Source organism: Bombus impatiens, unplaced genomic scaffold (assembly GCF_000188095.3).
Source record: "Bombus impatiens unplaced genomic scaffold, BIMP_2.2 scf_1445, whole genome shotgun sequence".
NCBI classification, from domain to species: Eukaryota; Metazoa; Arthropoda; class Insecta; order Hymenoptera; family Apidae; genus Bombus; species Bombus impatiens.
Window position 1 is genome coordinate 712,082 of NT_177864.1, and position 15,982 is coordinate 728,063.

The 15,982-nt window shown below is 45.0% G+C and overlaps 1 protein-coding gene across 6 annotated transcripts in view; it reads right to left on the minus strand.

Moving 5' to 3' along the window:
• The window catches only part of LOC100743083 (phosphatidylinositol 3-kinase regulatory subunit gamma), a 31,707-nt gene extending 16,018 nt beyond the window's left edge, over positions 1 to 15,689 (minus strand). For 2 of the 6 annotated variants that reach the window (XM_024371605.2, XM_012392462.3), the window contains exons 1-5: positions 15,551 to 15,689; positions 14,014 to 14,849; positions 13,823 to 13,936; positions 13,660 to 13,749; positions 13,541 to 13,588 (exon numbers count right to left, since the gene is read on the minus strand). In XM_024371605.2, the coding sequence (XP_024227373.1) occupies positions 13,541 to 13,588; positions 13,660 to 13,749; positions 13,823 to 13,907 (223 nt within the window). In that variant the 5' untranslated portion in view covers positions 13,908 to 13,936; positions 14,014 to 14,849; positions 15,551 to 15,689. Of the gene's footprint in view, positions 5,147 to 9,238; positions 9,278 to 13,540; positions 13,589 to 13,659; positions 13,750 to 13,822; positions 13,937 to 14,013; positions 14,850 to 15,550 lie in introns of those variants that run through there. The other 4 variants (XR_001102715.3, XM_012392459.3, XM_033324066.1 and 1 more) reach the window with 3 other exon arrangements.
• Positions 15,690 to 15,982: the final 293 nt, after the last annotated feature.

Genomic DNA, 15,982 nt, shown 5'->3' on the forward strand with positions numbered 1-15,982 from the left:
GGCGGCGTTCGCCGAGGTGGCGCCTTTGCGAAGCATGTAATTGTCAGAATCGACGGCTAAGAGCCGCGACATGGCCGTGGATTTAGCTTTAGTGTCATCGTTCGGGTTTCCCTTGGGCAATACTTTGGTCGTGTCGGTCCTGAACTTGGTTTCGGCGAGCTTCTCGTATTCCTCCTTGTCCGCGTAGCTCGCCGTCGTTATCGGGCTAAAGAGATCGTGTATCCTGCCGTGTAAGCTGACCGCAGGCTGCACCTGCGAGGCAGCAGCGGTCGCAGCAGCTGCGGCGGATGCACTCGACGCCCGCTTCATCGCTGAGGCCTATCACGATCATCAAAGCTCCAGCCACGACTAGGTTTTATTAAACGGTTCCACTGAGGCTGTCGATTTCGAGTTGTTACTTTCCGGCGAGTCCTGAGCCTCCCTCGATCGACGCGAGTCGCCCGTCATCGTCGCCTTCGCGTTCGCCTCGTCTGCCTCTGGCGAGGTTTCCTCTCGAGGTTCCGCCTTTCGGTTCCGTCTCACGGAACACACACAAACTACTTATTTTACTTACTCGCCTGTCTCTACTGCCCTCCGGGACGGTACGTTCTCGTCGTCGTTGTCAGATTCTCGCGTGTTAAAAACGTAATCGCTTCGGTCGAGTCGCGTTTCAAGGTCATTCGCATGTCGCCGCCACCAACGCAGCCGTGATCCAGCTTCGCTGCACACTTTCTTCTTTTCTTTCGTTTTCTATTTCCGAGACGCGGCAGAGAGCAATTCAGCGATCGGATATTCGTCCGAGACAGACGTAGTAGTAGAGTAGGTCGTGATTCGTCGATTCGCCGATTCGCCGGTATGTCCGTTCTTTTTTCTCACGGCCAAACGATAACGCGCGATCCCCGATTTTCTCTGTGTTCTATTCGAAGGGCTTCTTCTAGTCGTCGCTGGAAACCGGCTCCGTCCAATCGCCGCAATGTTAATTGCCAATCAGCTGCGGAGAAACGTGTCGTTTCGTATTCGATGGTTAGCTTATCGTCGAACACGTCGATATCTTTGAGAAGGAAAGATTCCACTCGTTATTAGCATGAAAAGAGATAGAGAGCGTAAAGGAGGGAGAGAAGGTCCGTCGAATTTCCAATGGGTAACCTCTTCTCGGTCGGCGTGATCCAACGACGTGATCCAATGACGTGAATCGAGCTGCATTCCTCAACTTCGTCCTTTATTATTAATATACTCTCCAAGTGGAAATAGATGGACACCACAGATAAAGAAGAGAAAATAAAAAAAACAGAGAGAGAGAGAGAGAGAGAGAGTCGCTGCCGTGGGTGTGACCTCGTGTAAATTCGTTTTCCATAAATCTCACTCCTACCACTCTCTCTCGTGCGCGCACACACGACCTTTGTATAAACGCCGAGATTCGCCGAGCCGAACGAAACCGGTTTCGTCAAGCAACGACACCGAACGATTTTCAACGTAGTCCCGCGAGCCTGTATAGACGAGAGAAGAGAGATCCTCGTGGGTTATTCGAGAGAGCAAGTCCAGATGACCTTAAAGCGGTTCCCTTCGTCAATTAGATCGAATTATTTTACCAATGCGGTCGAACAAGATTTTCTGCTCGCGCACGCTTCAGATCGAATCGGTCGCGGATCCAACGACATGCGCGCGCCTCGATCTCCGATTATTTCTGCCTACCGAAGCAAACGTGCCCGTTAACGTTTTTTCGTTGCTTTGTTGCTCCTTTCGTGTTACTTCTTCTAACCTCTTAGTCTCCCGTGGGAAATCGATCACTGCCTTTTCAAGATCGAGATGGAGAGACAGAGAGCGCGTTGGAAAAAGGACGTTGTTGGTGCTCTGGATCTTCGTAACCTTCGATCGTAGTCGTTAATTGCGGTAAAACAACCGGCTTCTGTCTGCCGTCTTGATAGCGTGCGTTAATTCAACACGAGTTAGATATAGTTACAAAGTAGTTCTCGAGTTGCGGCGAGGGACGAACAGAGGAGCGGTCGTTGATGGTAGAAACGTGCTCAGCTAATCTCATGAGTTCACCAAGTCACACGTAACGTTGCGCGAGAATCTGGCGACTTCCCTTCCTTTTTTAATTCTCACAGTCGGTCATCGACCGTACGATAAAACCAATTAACAACGTTTCCATATTCTTCGTTCTTTGTGTAATAAACAGTAGACGTCGATTCAAACGATCCGCGCAAAGATCGTCGATCACAAAACGGAACACATCCGCGGTTGCCCTTATCACGACCACCAGTAATCCGCGACTGCTGCGTCTCCTCGGTCTGCCTGGCGTTCTTCCTCGTCGATAGATCACTATGGAGCCACCTTACCAACAGTGAGTCAACGGGTCTGTCGGTAAAGCAGTTCGTCACGGACGATCTTATTACCTCGTTTCTTTTCTCGCCACACGTATATCCTTTTCTCCTTGATAGACCGTTCCGTCGAGACAAACGATTCAAGTAGGCTTTTTAAATCGATACTAAAAGATTCTTGCTTCTCGATTTTCCAATTCCTACAAAATGACACAGCCGAATTTCGACAATACTGCGAAAAGCTACGATGCACTTGAAACGAGACTTTTCTTTCATTAATCGAGCTTCTGGCATAAGAAAACCATAGTATCGAACTCTCTTACCGTCCTATTCGTTCTCCGATCAGTCCACACCGGAACACCGGCATATACGTGCCTACTCGCAGAAACAGCGCACGCACGAGATGGAAAAGTCCACTGGGCACTGCACTTTTTGCACCGGCAGCCTGCACCACGCGCACACCTGCACACACGACGACGGTACACACGTCACTTTCTGCACGTATGTGCACGACACCTATCTATACGTCTGTCTTTTTCCTCTGCGATATACTCTTTCTCTTTCCCGACCACCGTTCGTTCCTTCACTCTTTTCGTCGCCCTCTCTTTTTCTACCCTCGCTACTATTGTTTCTTTCTCTCGCGTTTCGTTCCCTTGCTCTCTTCCACTTCTCTGTTTCACACTCGTCTGCTGGCCGAGTACAGCCGGTCTACGTGCCGACTACCAACCGCGGGCCAAGTCTTCAACTTCTTCCCCTTTTTCTCCTCTATATTTCTTCTGCTCTTTTTCGTGACACACCGACGTCCTCCTACTCCGTGCAAGTTTATTCCATCATTCACAAGCATAAGGAGAACGTTCCCAAGTTTTCGGCTTTCACTCGATCGCGGTCGCCAAAGTCGCGAGAAATCAGTCAGTGTTCTTTGATGATTTCCCAAAGTACACACAGCGTTAAGTCGCACCACGAATTTCTTGTCCAATCACCGGTCACATACTACGATACTTGGCACGGACTCTCTGTCTAGCTGTCCGATATCGTCTCTCTGGGTTTCTTCTGCCTTTCCACATTCGCCGATCGTTGCCGAAGCGTCAAACTTTTCCACGGATCTCGTCCGACACACTCGACGACTCCGTTCTCTCCGGCAGGCTTTTCTTTGCCGTTGCCACCGGCCGCGAATCATACATCTACGCTGACGATTTCCTGCCAGAGAAAATATCTCCGGCGGCTCGGCGCACAGCTGACCGGCCGGTCCGCCAAGTTCGGTCAATAGCCATAGCAGTCGCAGCCTGCCGAGGGTTGCTCGTGCTCGACCGTCGGCGTTACACTTCGGTCCCTTCCGTCTCGTTTCGGCTCTTTCCGTGGCCTTTATGCGAGCCACCAATGTACATAACGACTACCGGACCCCGGGCTTGCCGAGCGATCGAAGAGGCTTCGTGGAAATTCCTCGACCATTCTCTACTCTCGGCTTACACGCTTCTCACGCTCGCGGGATCTCGTCTTATTTCACTTCGAGTGGAAACAGACTTCCGTTCCACGGAGCGCACGATTTTTCCGTTGGATTATCGACTAAAGCTAATACACGGGAACATTATCGAAATTCTACAGTCTGATTGGTGACAAAGGTTGACGACTTGTATCAAGTAAAACCGAGATTGTCCACGCAAATTAAATCTTCGTTCGTTTAGTTCCCTTCTTTCTTTTTTATTTCTCTCTTACGATATAAAGTAATCGTCGACTTGGCGCAGAGTACGTTCGGAATACGTTCGAACGATTAATTAAAAATTATCATCGAATTACAATCGGTCTGTCAACTCGGGCTTATTCTTATCTAGGACCAGCTGCGATAAAGTCTCGGAGCGAGCGTATCTGCAGTTTCTAGGCAGACGATGGAATAAAGATCCCGATTAAATAGCTGATATAAAAGTGACGCTTGAAAAAAAAAAGTAGAGACACCATTCGCGCTGTCGTTCGTGACTAAATCGAGCTGGACCGATGTCGTGTACCGTTGAAAGCCACGTGTCTTGTTTGCAAAACGTTCAATTCCCGGCGATCGTTCGCGTCGGACGTAGATCCTCCGTTTGATGACTCAAAGATCCGGAATAGGTAAAAATTCCATCGACTCGAACGCGTAAAAATAAATCGGTGATAAAACGAATCGGGCCTCGGGATAAACTTATTCGCCACCACGGAAATTCAATGGGCGAAAATCCTTTGGTGAAAAGAGGGGGATGGAGAGACGTGACTCTAAACTTCTCTCTTCTATGCCCGAGAATCGGAGACAAGGAGGAGACGAATCGAAAATCCCGTCCCCTTTTCCCGCGTCGTAAATGTCAATGCTGACGATACTAGAATAAGATTTCATTCTTTACGATCAGTCTTTACTCTCGCTCTTATCGTGAAAGCGCTGCATGCGATACGCTCAAGTGCGTACGCACGTGCTCTCGCGCGCACCAAGGGCCTCCCGCTACTCGAGTCACATGAAAGGGCCGCGCGTGTACTTGAAAGGGAAGAAAGGGACGTGAAAGTGAAAAGCGACTTTCCATGGTAAAAGAGGGGACACGCGGGGAGAGGCGGTGCGATACAAGGATCCCCGGACGTGGGATGATCGAATTCGGCCGCGCATGCGCCCTGCTCCGGGTATCCTGTTCAAGGTCACAGTACCAACGCCGTACCAACCCTTCGCCCTGCATTTTAGGCACAAAAGGACCGATCGATTCCCCATCGGAAAGCCAAATGATAGACCCTTTCTCGTCGTACAGCTACGAGGGAGAGGGATTAAATTTCAATCGACGGGTCCATAATCGTTTCTCTGGTTTACCGATATTTTCAACGTTTTCGTTTTGTTCCGGAAACGCACGAAATATTTTCTTTTTCCTTTTCTTTTCGTTGTATTTAGTATCCTCTATAGGATACGGATACGTCAAGCGGAATAGACGTGCGATTTGCCGAGCAACGATGTTAATGGATCTTAAAAACCGAAAAAGTATTTCTGGTGCATCCAAGAGAACGATGAACGATATGGCGTTCCGTTCCAGTAGATTTTCCTAGCGTGGATTATACCGAGAGGCGAGAGAACGTTTTAAGAGGCATTCTCGATTTCACGTTGGTAGGTGTGCATCGTGAGAGCGAAGAAATCCTTAGATATCCGACGTTGTCGATGTTGCGGCAAGAATCGCGTTTCCTTTTGGCGCGAGCCGGTGGTATGTTTTAAATCAGGTCGAAAGAGGCGCGGCGCGCTTTTCACGCGCGCTCCACGCACGTTATTAAATATCTCTATTGCGCGAACCTTGCTTGATAACTTTCAACTATGCGCGGCTCGAGTCTCGTAGCTGCTGAAATAAAAGCTACGACAAAAACTCGCTTAGCCAGATGGGAGGAAACGCACCGAGAACAGAATTATACGCGTGGTCTAAACGCCTAAACGACACGCCCCGAACAACCTCCCAGATCGTGATCGCGTACAAAAGCGGCATCCTTAATGTAGGTACCGATGGTAGATCGATCGGTCGATCGATCGGTTCGAAGACAACGATGGTCGAAGGGATCATCGTAAGCTTGCGCGCGATGAATCGTCACGCGTTAGCGCGTGCACACGCACACGAACACGCCGATACCCGATTACAAAGAGAACTTTGTCGTCACTTTTTGCATACAAATCTTATCTTGGCGACCGTGCATGGTCGCGGTATCGAGCGATATAAACAAAATGAAGAACTTTTTTCACGGCGCTCTAGTTCGATTAGTCGCGAGTCGTTGCGAGTATTTAAATGGACATCGCGATAACAATACGCGGCATTGTACTGAACCGACACAGGGGGGCTCGCTGGGGGCACTATCGACTGTTCGGCACGGCTCAAGAAATATTTATCGATACGATAAAGAGCATATTTATTAAAGATAAATAATAAAGAATCGTCGATGTCGAATCTCATCGACGACGAATACTGGAACTTTTCCCCAGCAACGTAAGTAAGTAGATGGGCGCGTATATACAAACAAAGCGGCTTAATATGGGCAGATGCTAGGGATGGAAAGAGCCGTTTCGCGTGCTTATAAAATCGGTCGATCGCGTCGATTCGTATAATGCAACGCGTGCTCCCTTTTGCTTCCGTCAATGTTTAAATACGGCAACGTGACGAAGACACGCTCTGCTGCACCCGTATAATACGAGAGTGCCGGTAACTCGTTTTTTATTCCGCTCTTTGACTGGCTGATACTTTCGTCGTCTCGCGCGTCGTCGTACGCGCGCATATCGAAAGAGTTAACGCGCAAAATAATTCCAACAGAGAGCTGCACACTGGGGGAAAAGCAGCGATCAAAGCAACGGCAAGTCGATTCCATCGATTACTTAACCATGTAAATTGATTCGTATAAACGGATTCATGCTTGATATCGTGTTGTTCTCTTTTTTTTTTTTTCCTCTTATACGCACATTCTACGTTCGGTCGGGATACGCCGACGTTTCCATTATAACGTTGAAAACGTGTTCAAGCAGAAGTCAAAGCGAGAGAACAGAGAACGAGAGAGAAACTTCGGTCTTTCCCTCCTTAATTGCTCAGTTTCGATTCAAGGAATCGCGAACAATGACATATAGGAAAATAGGAGGAAGCGTAGGCAGCAGATTCTCGGTAATGAGACGAGTTACGTTACAGCGGTACGTAATCGACAAAATTGCGGGTGCTTGGACGCTAATAATTAACAAACGAATATAATCACCGAACGGAAAGTGACCGCTAGGAAACGTACGTGCTCGATCCGCGAACGCGAATCGCGTGCACTCGTCCTTCGGTTTAATCATCTCGGCATGTACATATGTATGTATCTTTGCGAGAAGCTCGAAAGATAAATCGTCGATTCTATTTTCGAAACGGAATTATTTTCACGAGGATTTTCTTCGAAATTCCAAGCGAACATCTCTTGGAAACATATCGGGCAGGAAGACGTATCGTCGCAACGTCGAGATTACCTCGCAAGACGAAATTGACGGTCTGGTCCGCATAAATACCGGCGTTTTAATTCAACGGGAACACCATCAGCGACCCATGTCACCCGTAAACTAGGAAACTCGCGAAATATGTCCTATTCTCCTCGTGTCGACTCCATCGTTTACCCCGGTAATCCTGAATTTCCCATAGCAACGTGACGGTGCACTCCATTACCCATGACCTCCGCCCTGAGCCTGGGGGCTTCTATATCTGCGAATCAATGCAGCTCCATTGCGTGCATCCCGGTCCCATGTGTGTGTGCACGTGTACACGGCTACATGTAGATATAACAGTCGCCGAAATACAGTCGGTAGCCTAATCGGAATGGTCACGCAACGATTGCTGCTATAGAGAAAATAAGCACGCGTGATCGTTTCCTATCGCCTTGTTTTCCGTCTTCTCCACTGTCTCGCGCGTCTGTCTACCGCGTAATTTACATGTTACACGAGAAAATAGAGACACGTCGATCCGTATGGAACGGGAACACGAGTCGTTATACCGAAAGCGAACGCGATGCAATTCATTAGCGATTGCCAACTAACAACGCGTCTTGTATTTTACGAAGCGTCAGTTCCGTTTATCCTTTAAGATCGGATAAAGCCGAGCGAGCCATTTATTCTCCCGTGGTCAATTTGAATACATTAATTTTAGCGTAGAGCGAAGAGCGAGGGAGGAAGCGTATCCGTGCGCTCGCGCGCACGTACGATTCCAGTTGAATCTCGATATCGCGTGGTAAAAAAACTCGAGGAACACGACGAGATAGGGAGTTCTAGTTTTATCCGCGACTTCCGCGAGTCTAGTTGGAACATTGCTCGAATAACTCTGGCCGACTCTTTCCAGCTATACAAATATTCCGCTCATAAATATGTATATATTGTAAATCGGTTATGCGCCAAGACCGCTGGAAGCGTATCAAAAAATGGAACAAAAGGATGATGAATGAATCGTATTGTGTCAGCAGGGCGAAGAGAGGGTTGAACCGCGGCGAAAGAAAAACGATAGGCGTGTGCTCGAGCTATCTGACGCTATCGAAACTTATTACGGTCGAAAATTATTGCAACGGTCACGTTTATTAGAAGCGGCGAGTCAACGCGTTTCCTTCATCCATCAATTTCAATCGCCGCGCGACCGCGTGACTTTCTCGCACCGTTCGCATAACGTGAATAGCGAAAAGTATAACGCTGTTCGTGACCGGTGTCGCATACTCGCCGATACTCGAGGTTAACCGTGGGGTGAGCGAGAGAAAAAACGGCGAACGATGCTGCGAATCTGGCAAGAAATCGATCTCGAACTCGCGAGGTTCGGTGGAGGGAAAAGATCGACGAGCTATGAAAATAAAGAACACGAAGAACCAGGTAGGTAGAGAAGTAGACGGCTGCAAGTCGAGTAAAGGTTTTCTCGCCGAAACCGTAAAAGCTGAACGAAGAAACTCCTAGCGAGGGAATCCTACAAAAATGCCCGAACTCCGGCTCGTGCAACGACCGCTCCTTTCTCTCGCGAACGCCAACAGGCAGAAAGAAAAAAGTCGGTAACTGCGCGTTGCACGATCGAAAAACTTGGTCGAGTAGAAAAACACAAAGAATTATTTAGGTGGACCGCGCATCGAGAGAAAGAGCTTCGTCGTCCGTTAAAAGAGACGGATACGTCGAGAAAATGCGTGGCTGAAATTGAAAATGCGAGAAGAAAAAGAAAAAGGCAAGAAGACAGAGCGGAGAGCGGCTAAGCACCGAGACACGAATGATCCGCATGGTGCTCGAAGGTGCTCCGAAAGAGGGAACTCGCCTGTTCGAGGTGGACGAGTTAATTTTAGTTTAATCGACCGACCTGATACGAGAAGCTCGTGTACGAGCGCCGGTGCACGTACGTAAGTAGGCAGTACGTATCCGCGCACTCGAGACCGAGTCAAAGCACGCCTTCTATACATACGGAAGGACTTGTTATGCGTCGCTGGCTTACGTGTAACTTCGACAACCGCTGCTTTTCCCCACCATGGAATTCACTTTCGAGTTTCCCGACTCTTGGACAACGCGTCACGAACTTCAGGATACAGGAATCTCTACGTGACTCGATGCAGCGGTTCCACGCGTGTATTCGGCTATTCCAGATAAATAGCTTGCTACGTAAACCGCTCACTTTGATACCGGTAATTATTTATTCGAATTATTTACTCAGTTATTTAGGAGGGCCGCTGGAAACGCCTGGAGACGAACGCGTGTATCTCTTCGACGATCCCCTACGTAAACGCGTAAGACTCGACCGTTTAAACTTAACCGGATGATACTCGTAGCATAACTGTAGCGGGTGCGAGAGGCTTCCGTTTCACAGTCAAAGTGCATTCGGATCGGCCGTGTAAATGGAACGGGCGAGGGAGGGTTCGAGGTCGTTCGGATCGAAATCATTCAATTAAGGCCACAGGCTACGGAACAATCATCGGGCCCGACATCGAGCGACGAACGTAGAAAAGACACTTTCCACTGACCCTTTCGTACGCGTCTGACGATCGTGGTCGATTAAGATCGTCGACGATCCAGCCGCTATCGAGAGGCTCTCGTATCTTTGCCGCATAGCAAAACGATGCATCGCTGCTTACCAGCAACAAATACGGAAGTTAAATGTTCCCTCGTCGATAAGAATGTGCAGGGCGTTCTCCAGAGATGAATCGAATACAAATTAGAGGAGGGAATGTCGAAGTAAGTACCTGGACGAGTAACGAGCCACGAACGTTCGAACGCGCCTAGGTTCGACAGCACGAGAGAGAGCGAGGTTTTCGTCGCATCGCCGGATACATCGAGCAACAAGAAAAGATTCTTTTTCGTTCGGTTCGTTGGCGACAACGAAAAATTTCGATACGCGTCGATTCGTCGTTCGGTGTATGGTTAAAAAGTGGAAAAACTCGTGTATCTGCTCGGGCAGAGGGGAAGGGAGACACGAACCGGGGAAGCCGGAAATCGAGGAAAAAAGGGGGGAAAGCGGCGGAAGGGCGAAGCGCTTGCGCGACGAGCTCGTTTCCATGGCTTCGTTCGTTTCACGTAGCAACAGAAGGACTTTTGACCCCGTTCGATTGTCCTTCGAAACAACTCGGTGCCTCATCGTTTTCTCCCGCTTTGTCGACCGAGAGAAGTGAAACGCATCGTTGAATCGCACTTAAGCATCACTCCTCTTTAACCTTAACGCGTGTACCATCTTCGTTTCGATAAGACTTTACTTTCTGCCGGACGATGATTCTCCGTTTTTATAATCTATTCTAGCTCGTCGCGCATAGTCGAAGAGTATCACCGACGAAAATATCAGACGGCTAACGTTTTTTACGCGCGCAAAATTTCAACCTCTGGCGCCACTCAAAAAAAGACAGGTCCTAAACGTCGATGAATTTCGAAAGCGTCGATCACGAATGACGCACGAGTTTAATTTTACGAGCAGATCGATGCGCGAAGAAAGCCACGATATGGACGTTAAGTGGCACGTACCTGAACAGCGCTCGTCGATGAATAGAATAATTTCGATATTGTCTCGTTACGATATATTCTAATTAAAATACATCTGGCTCCCGTTTTTCCAAGAAGCGCACCAACAATTTCCCAAACGAACTGTACCGGGAAAGAATTCTAATTGCGATCAGGAATTATTTTCGTGAAAATGCACTTGCGGATTTTCCTGACAGAATTTCCTGCGAATCGAGAGGCGAAAGTCACGAGAGCCACGAAAACGCTGCCAAATCTCGATCGGTGGTTCCCAGTATAACTTTCAACCAAAGTCGACGAAAATTTCTTCTCGAGTAGAAGAAAGAAAGGAATTTCGAGGAATTTTTTAGTCAGATTCTGTGAATTTTTGTTCGGTGATTCTGAAGCGAACGCGTTCCTTTTCAACGACAAAACGAAAAAGTCACCGTTTCATATAAAGAATGGAAGTATATTTGCGAACTGAATAATCTACGGTCCACAGTCCTCTTATTTCAGACCATACGAGAGTATACTTTGATGCGACTCTTTCATCCCGTTTCTTTCCAGTCTACGCTTTTTTCCCGCGCTTAGTTTCTACCATAACTATGCGATTGCACGGACTTTCACTCCTGCTTCCTTTTTCTCTATTGAATTAAAAAAATTATACTTTGAGATGATCGTTCCATCTGTTATTTAGAAATGCTCTATTTTCCTCTCTTTCTCTGGTACACGCGTCTGCTTATGAATCACGTACGACTTTATATTGAATATAATGTACCAATGTTAACCCTGCGATATTACATTCATACACAATCCAATTAACGCTATACGAGCGAATTATATACAGTCTGATCATGAAAATATGTGAAAACAGCATTTTCTTAACACGACGACAACCGTTTCGAACAATTTCATACGCATGATTAAAATCTTAATACAACAAAATTACTAAAAAAAATATAAACGATAAAGGACTTTTATCTTTTAAAAATAGCCAAATCCAGCACGAGTAAAGAATGCAGAACCCCGCTATAGTATTCCAGGGTTAATCGTTCCCAAGAAAAAAAAAAAGCTAATCGTAAAAGCGACAGTCATCAGGTGTCCGTGAAATCCAACGTGCTAAATCGGAGTTGCAAGGACGTATCGAGCGGAACGTAGGTCATGGAAGGGTGTAGACGTTCAGAAACGTGTCTTAGGGACAAGAAAAAAAAAACCGTTTTATCGTGATACGACTTTTCCTTTCCTTTTATTTTTCCTCTCTCTCTCTGTTCTTCTTATTCCAGTTTCCACCAAGCAAAAGCGTCGATATCGGACACGGAACAAACGCGCTGAGAAGCACGTAGGAGTACTTGAACATCGCGGTTAGGTGACCCCGGTAATCGAATGCACAGATTTTCAATGATTAACCACGGGAGGCCTGGTTGATACTCGCCTGATTACGACAAGGAGTAACACGCCGCCTAGGAGCGTGCAAAGCGACCATTGTACGCGTGAGCGCATCACATCAACTACATCTCGGATTTCTGCTTTCTTTCGTACGATTTCGTGCTAATGCGACTGAGTGAAAAAGCACTCGCCTCGCACGCTTGTCTGCTACGTGATCGCCGCACGGTAGTTTCCTTTTCCGAGCGTGAAATCCAACGAAACGTAAGTAATTTCGTTTGCACAGTTGCCAGCCTATGATATCTGCTGCTGGCTGGCCTATACGCCAATATACGCTCGCAAGGAACGACCCGAAGAAAACCTCTGTGCTCTTCTATCTCTCTGCTCGCTAATTTTGTATCTTCCACGTATTCGTGGCGAGCCTCGTCTATATTCGGCATACACACCCGCCAAAGATGCCCGAATTATCATGAAATAGTTCTGCACTTATCGCGAGGGATATGACGCATCGCGGAAATTCATTCGATGTCATTTTCATCGAAGTCGGTGCACATCTGTATCGGGAAGGGTACCAGGAACAGGAGATTCTCCGATGTCAAGGACCGAAATAGCAGTAAAAGTTATTTTAAAATGCAATCGTTATAATAAGAGAGTATAATCAAAGAGCAGGAGGTGGAGGATAATAGTACGCTATCTGTTTCTCTCTTTGCAATCGGCATATTAAATGACAAAGCTGGTAGAATTATTAATAGTCGTTAAATAGTATCGATCGAATGCAAACGAGCATAATGGCGGCGGTTTGGCGAATATTTAAGAAATTTTATATATTTAAGCGGCATAGGGACAAAGCTCGGTAAAGAGTAGATACGTTCCTGAGTCGTACGATGGCAAAACGTCAGTGGTGGGGAACAAGAGGGACAGGAGAGGGTTGTGGAGTTTCAGAAAAGAAACTGCCGGCTGAGCTGGAAACGAAGCGAGGTAAGGTGAAGGGGGACACGATAGTACGCCACTTGAAATCACCGCGACTGCATGTGTTACTATGCTACGCTGCCGCCCTCGACGGTGATCGAAGAAACGACGATGAGCTGCGTTATCGGCGCACGCGATTTGTCTTTGAAGAGGACGATCATGTTGCGAATTTCTTTACGCGGTCGGTACCACTTATGATTCACGAAACACATTCAAAAAATTATCGATATCTCGATAATCGCTTATCTTACGAATCTCGTGGAAACCATTAGTTGAAATTCAATGTTCGCATCGGTTCGAAATGTTTCGGTTTTTTACGGGTTTAAACGTGTTTGTTCGATCGAATCAAATCGTAAACAAATTTCTTTCGGATCTACGTATGACACGAACGAATTGCAAGGTAATCCTTTAAATTTGAATTACTATTGCAGTAATATTTATCGTAAAAAATATTAAAAGGACTCACCTTTACACTTAACTCCCACTCTTCCAGTGCCCCAAACATAATCGTCACCTATAACAATCAGTAAAAAATAAATATAATTGTAAAAAAAGATGTAGCTCACAGAATACTGTGATACTTACAATGCTTACAAAGGATAGGGGTTAAAAAATATATATCTATGAGGACGTGATTACTCTTGGGTTTTATATTAGAAGACTCGGCTACATATACTGCAACAAAAATGACGAATTAGTACATATTTTAAGTACTTTATTCTTATTGCAATTAGAAATTATCAAATACCAAATGGCCTATTGCTGAGGGTTACATAAGACGACTCTTCTTCATTATGAGTGTCTAAGTACGGTGATAAGTTTCCTTTCAGCATTAGGACTTCCTCGCGTGTACCTCCAACGTCTGAAAATAAAACGGTCGTTGTTTTAATCATTCGATTTTATAAATTCGAGATCTTAAAATCTGACAAATTTTCATACCGGTACAAAGTCTTGCTCTTAGGTCTCCTGTTGCTCACACAATCACGAGCACCGTTTCTCTTTCCTCGAAAACGGAGCGTTATCCGAAGTTTATTAAGAAACGATCACATTAACATATTATTTTCTCCATGGAAAAATATATTAGAATTAACTCATTTGTCAGTCATACATTGTATGTAAACACAAATAATTTTGCACAACACTATAATCACAGAACATAATCTCTTCTGACCGTTGTGCATCCTCTTCTTAGACTTGATACATTTTTATCTGACTTTATTTATACCATTGATTGTGTCAGAACAGATTCTTATTCAATAATCGATGTACACTAGTTAAAAGTATTTGTAGCAGTTTGAGCATCATTTAAAAAGTGATTTTTCTCATTTTATAAATTTGATTTTTTTGTTGATTATATGTCAAACAGCACCCGAATTATTAAAAACTTACAGTAACTCTTTTTTAAGGCTACTCGCGTGTATGTATAGAATTATATTTAAAAATCTTGTTTGATAAATATATATAATATATGTATATATATATATATGTATATGTATATATATATGTATATATATATATATGTATAGCAATGTAAATGACGAACTATGATACTTTGAGTGTCGGCTCCTTTGGACACACAAAATTTATCAAAGTAACTTGATATGAACACAATGATAACTAGTCATGCATGACAATGTGATGTATCATGATTTTATCATTCTTTCTTGTATTTCTTTTGTGGAGATCCACAGTTCAAATATACCTCTTCCTTCGAATGAACATTTATTTCATGCCGTGTCATATCCACTATCGCCTCTTGAAGCCTAATGCTATTTCTGAAACAGAAATAATATTTATGAGATTCTTTGCGCAATTCTCTACAGATAAATTCATAAAATATCATAGCTACACTTTATAAACCAATGTATTTTTCAATATGTGAAAACATTACAATTACATTGAATAATATATACTAAAATATCTGTTAAATCAAAAATACTGTGATAATCTTTACAAAGAATACACAAATTAGCTTTTTATGATGGAAATTGCGAATGGAAAATACGAAAAACATAATATCTATTCAACGAATGACGTGAATGGAGTACGTAGCGTTTAAAAGTGGCCAAGTTATAATCAATGAAATGTTATAATTTTATGAAACTCGTTGCTCTGTTGCACTAGAAAATTAATTTGTAAATATCACAATTCATTTTGATCACATGGCGACTTTTATACGTACAAAATCGTATAGTGCACGCCTTTGATGATGAATGGAGCATAGCGAAGTTTACACGCGTGATAAGTAAATAATCGTAAGAGCAATGCTTCTTGAGCTCTCATAAAGCATTCACTTTTCAGATGCACGTAAAAATCGTCGCGTTGTTAGCACACTGAAAAACACAACGCCCAAAAGTGATTCGGAAAAGATTAGGCTTCTTACGGGCAAGAAACTCAGCGGAGCTATCGGTGGGGATGCGAGAACAAGACTTGACAATATAGGTATCGTGTAGCCGATAAACGTCAGAAACACTACCTTCGCACTTCGGTACATCGAATTCTTGAGATTTTCAATTTCGGCTGCCAACAAATCGACGAGAAAACTTGGAAGGATCAAATAGTAAGTGACAAAGAATTGTTTCCCTCGATCGCAACACGTACGAACACGGTTAGGCCAGGCTAAGCAGCTGAGGGCGCTGCAATCAATCATTGCTTACGTTTTGCCAGGATGAGAAACCCACTGGTTCAAATTTATTTTCAATTCTCTTTATCTCCGTTACGCCGATCATTTAAATATGTTTTGGTAACAAACATAAATAATTTTATTTCTGTTAAGAATGAGCAGGGTGCAAATGAATATGTACATACATATACATATATATAATTTCACAGTATTGAAAGCTTGCGCCAAAAGTATTAAACTGACATACAATCATATCTGTGATGTATTAAGCTAGATACGCACTCA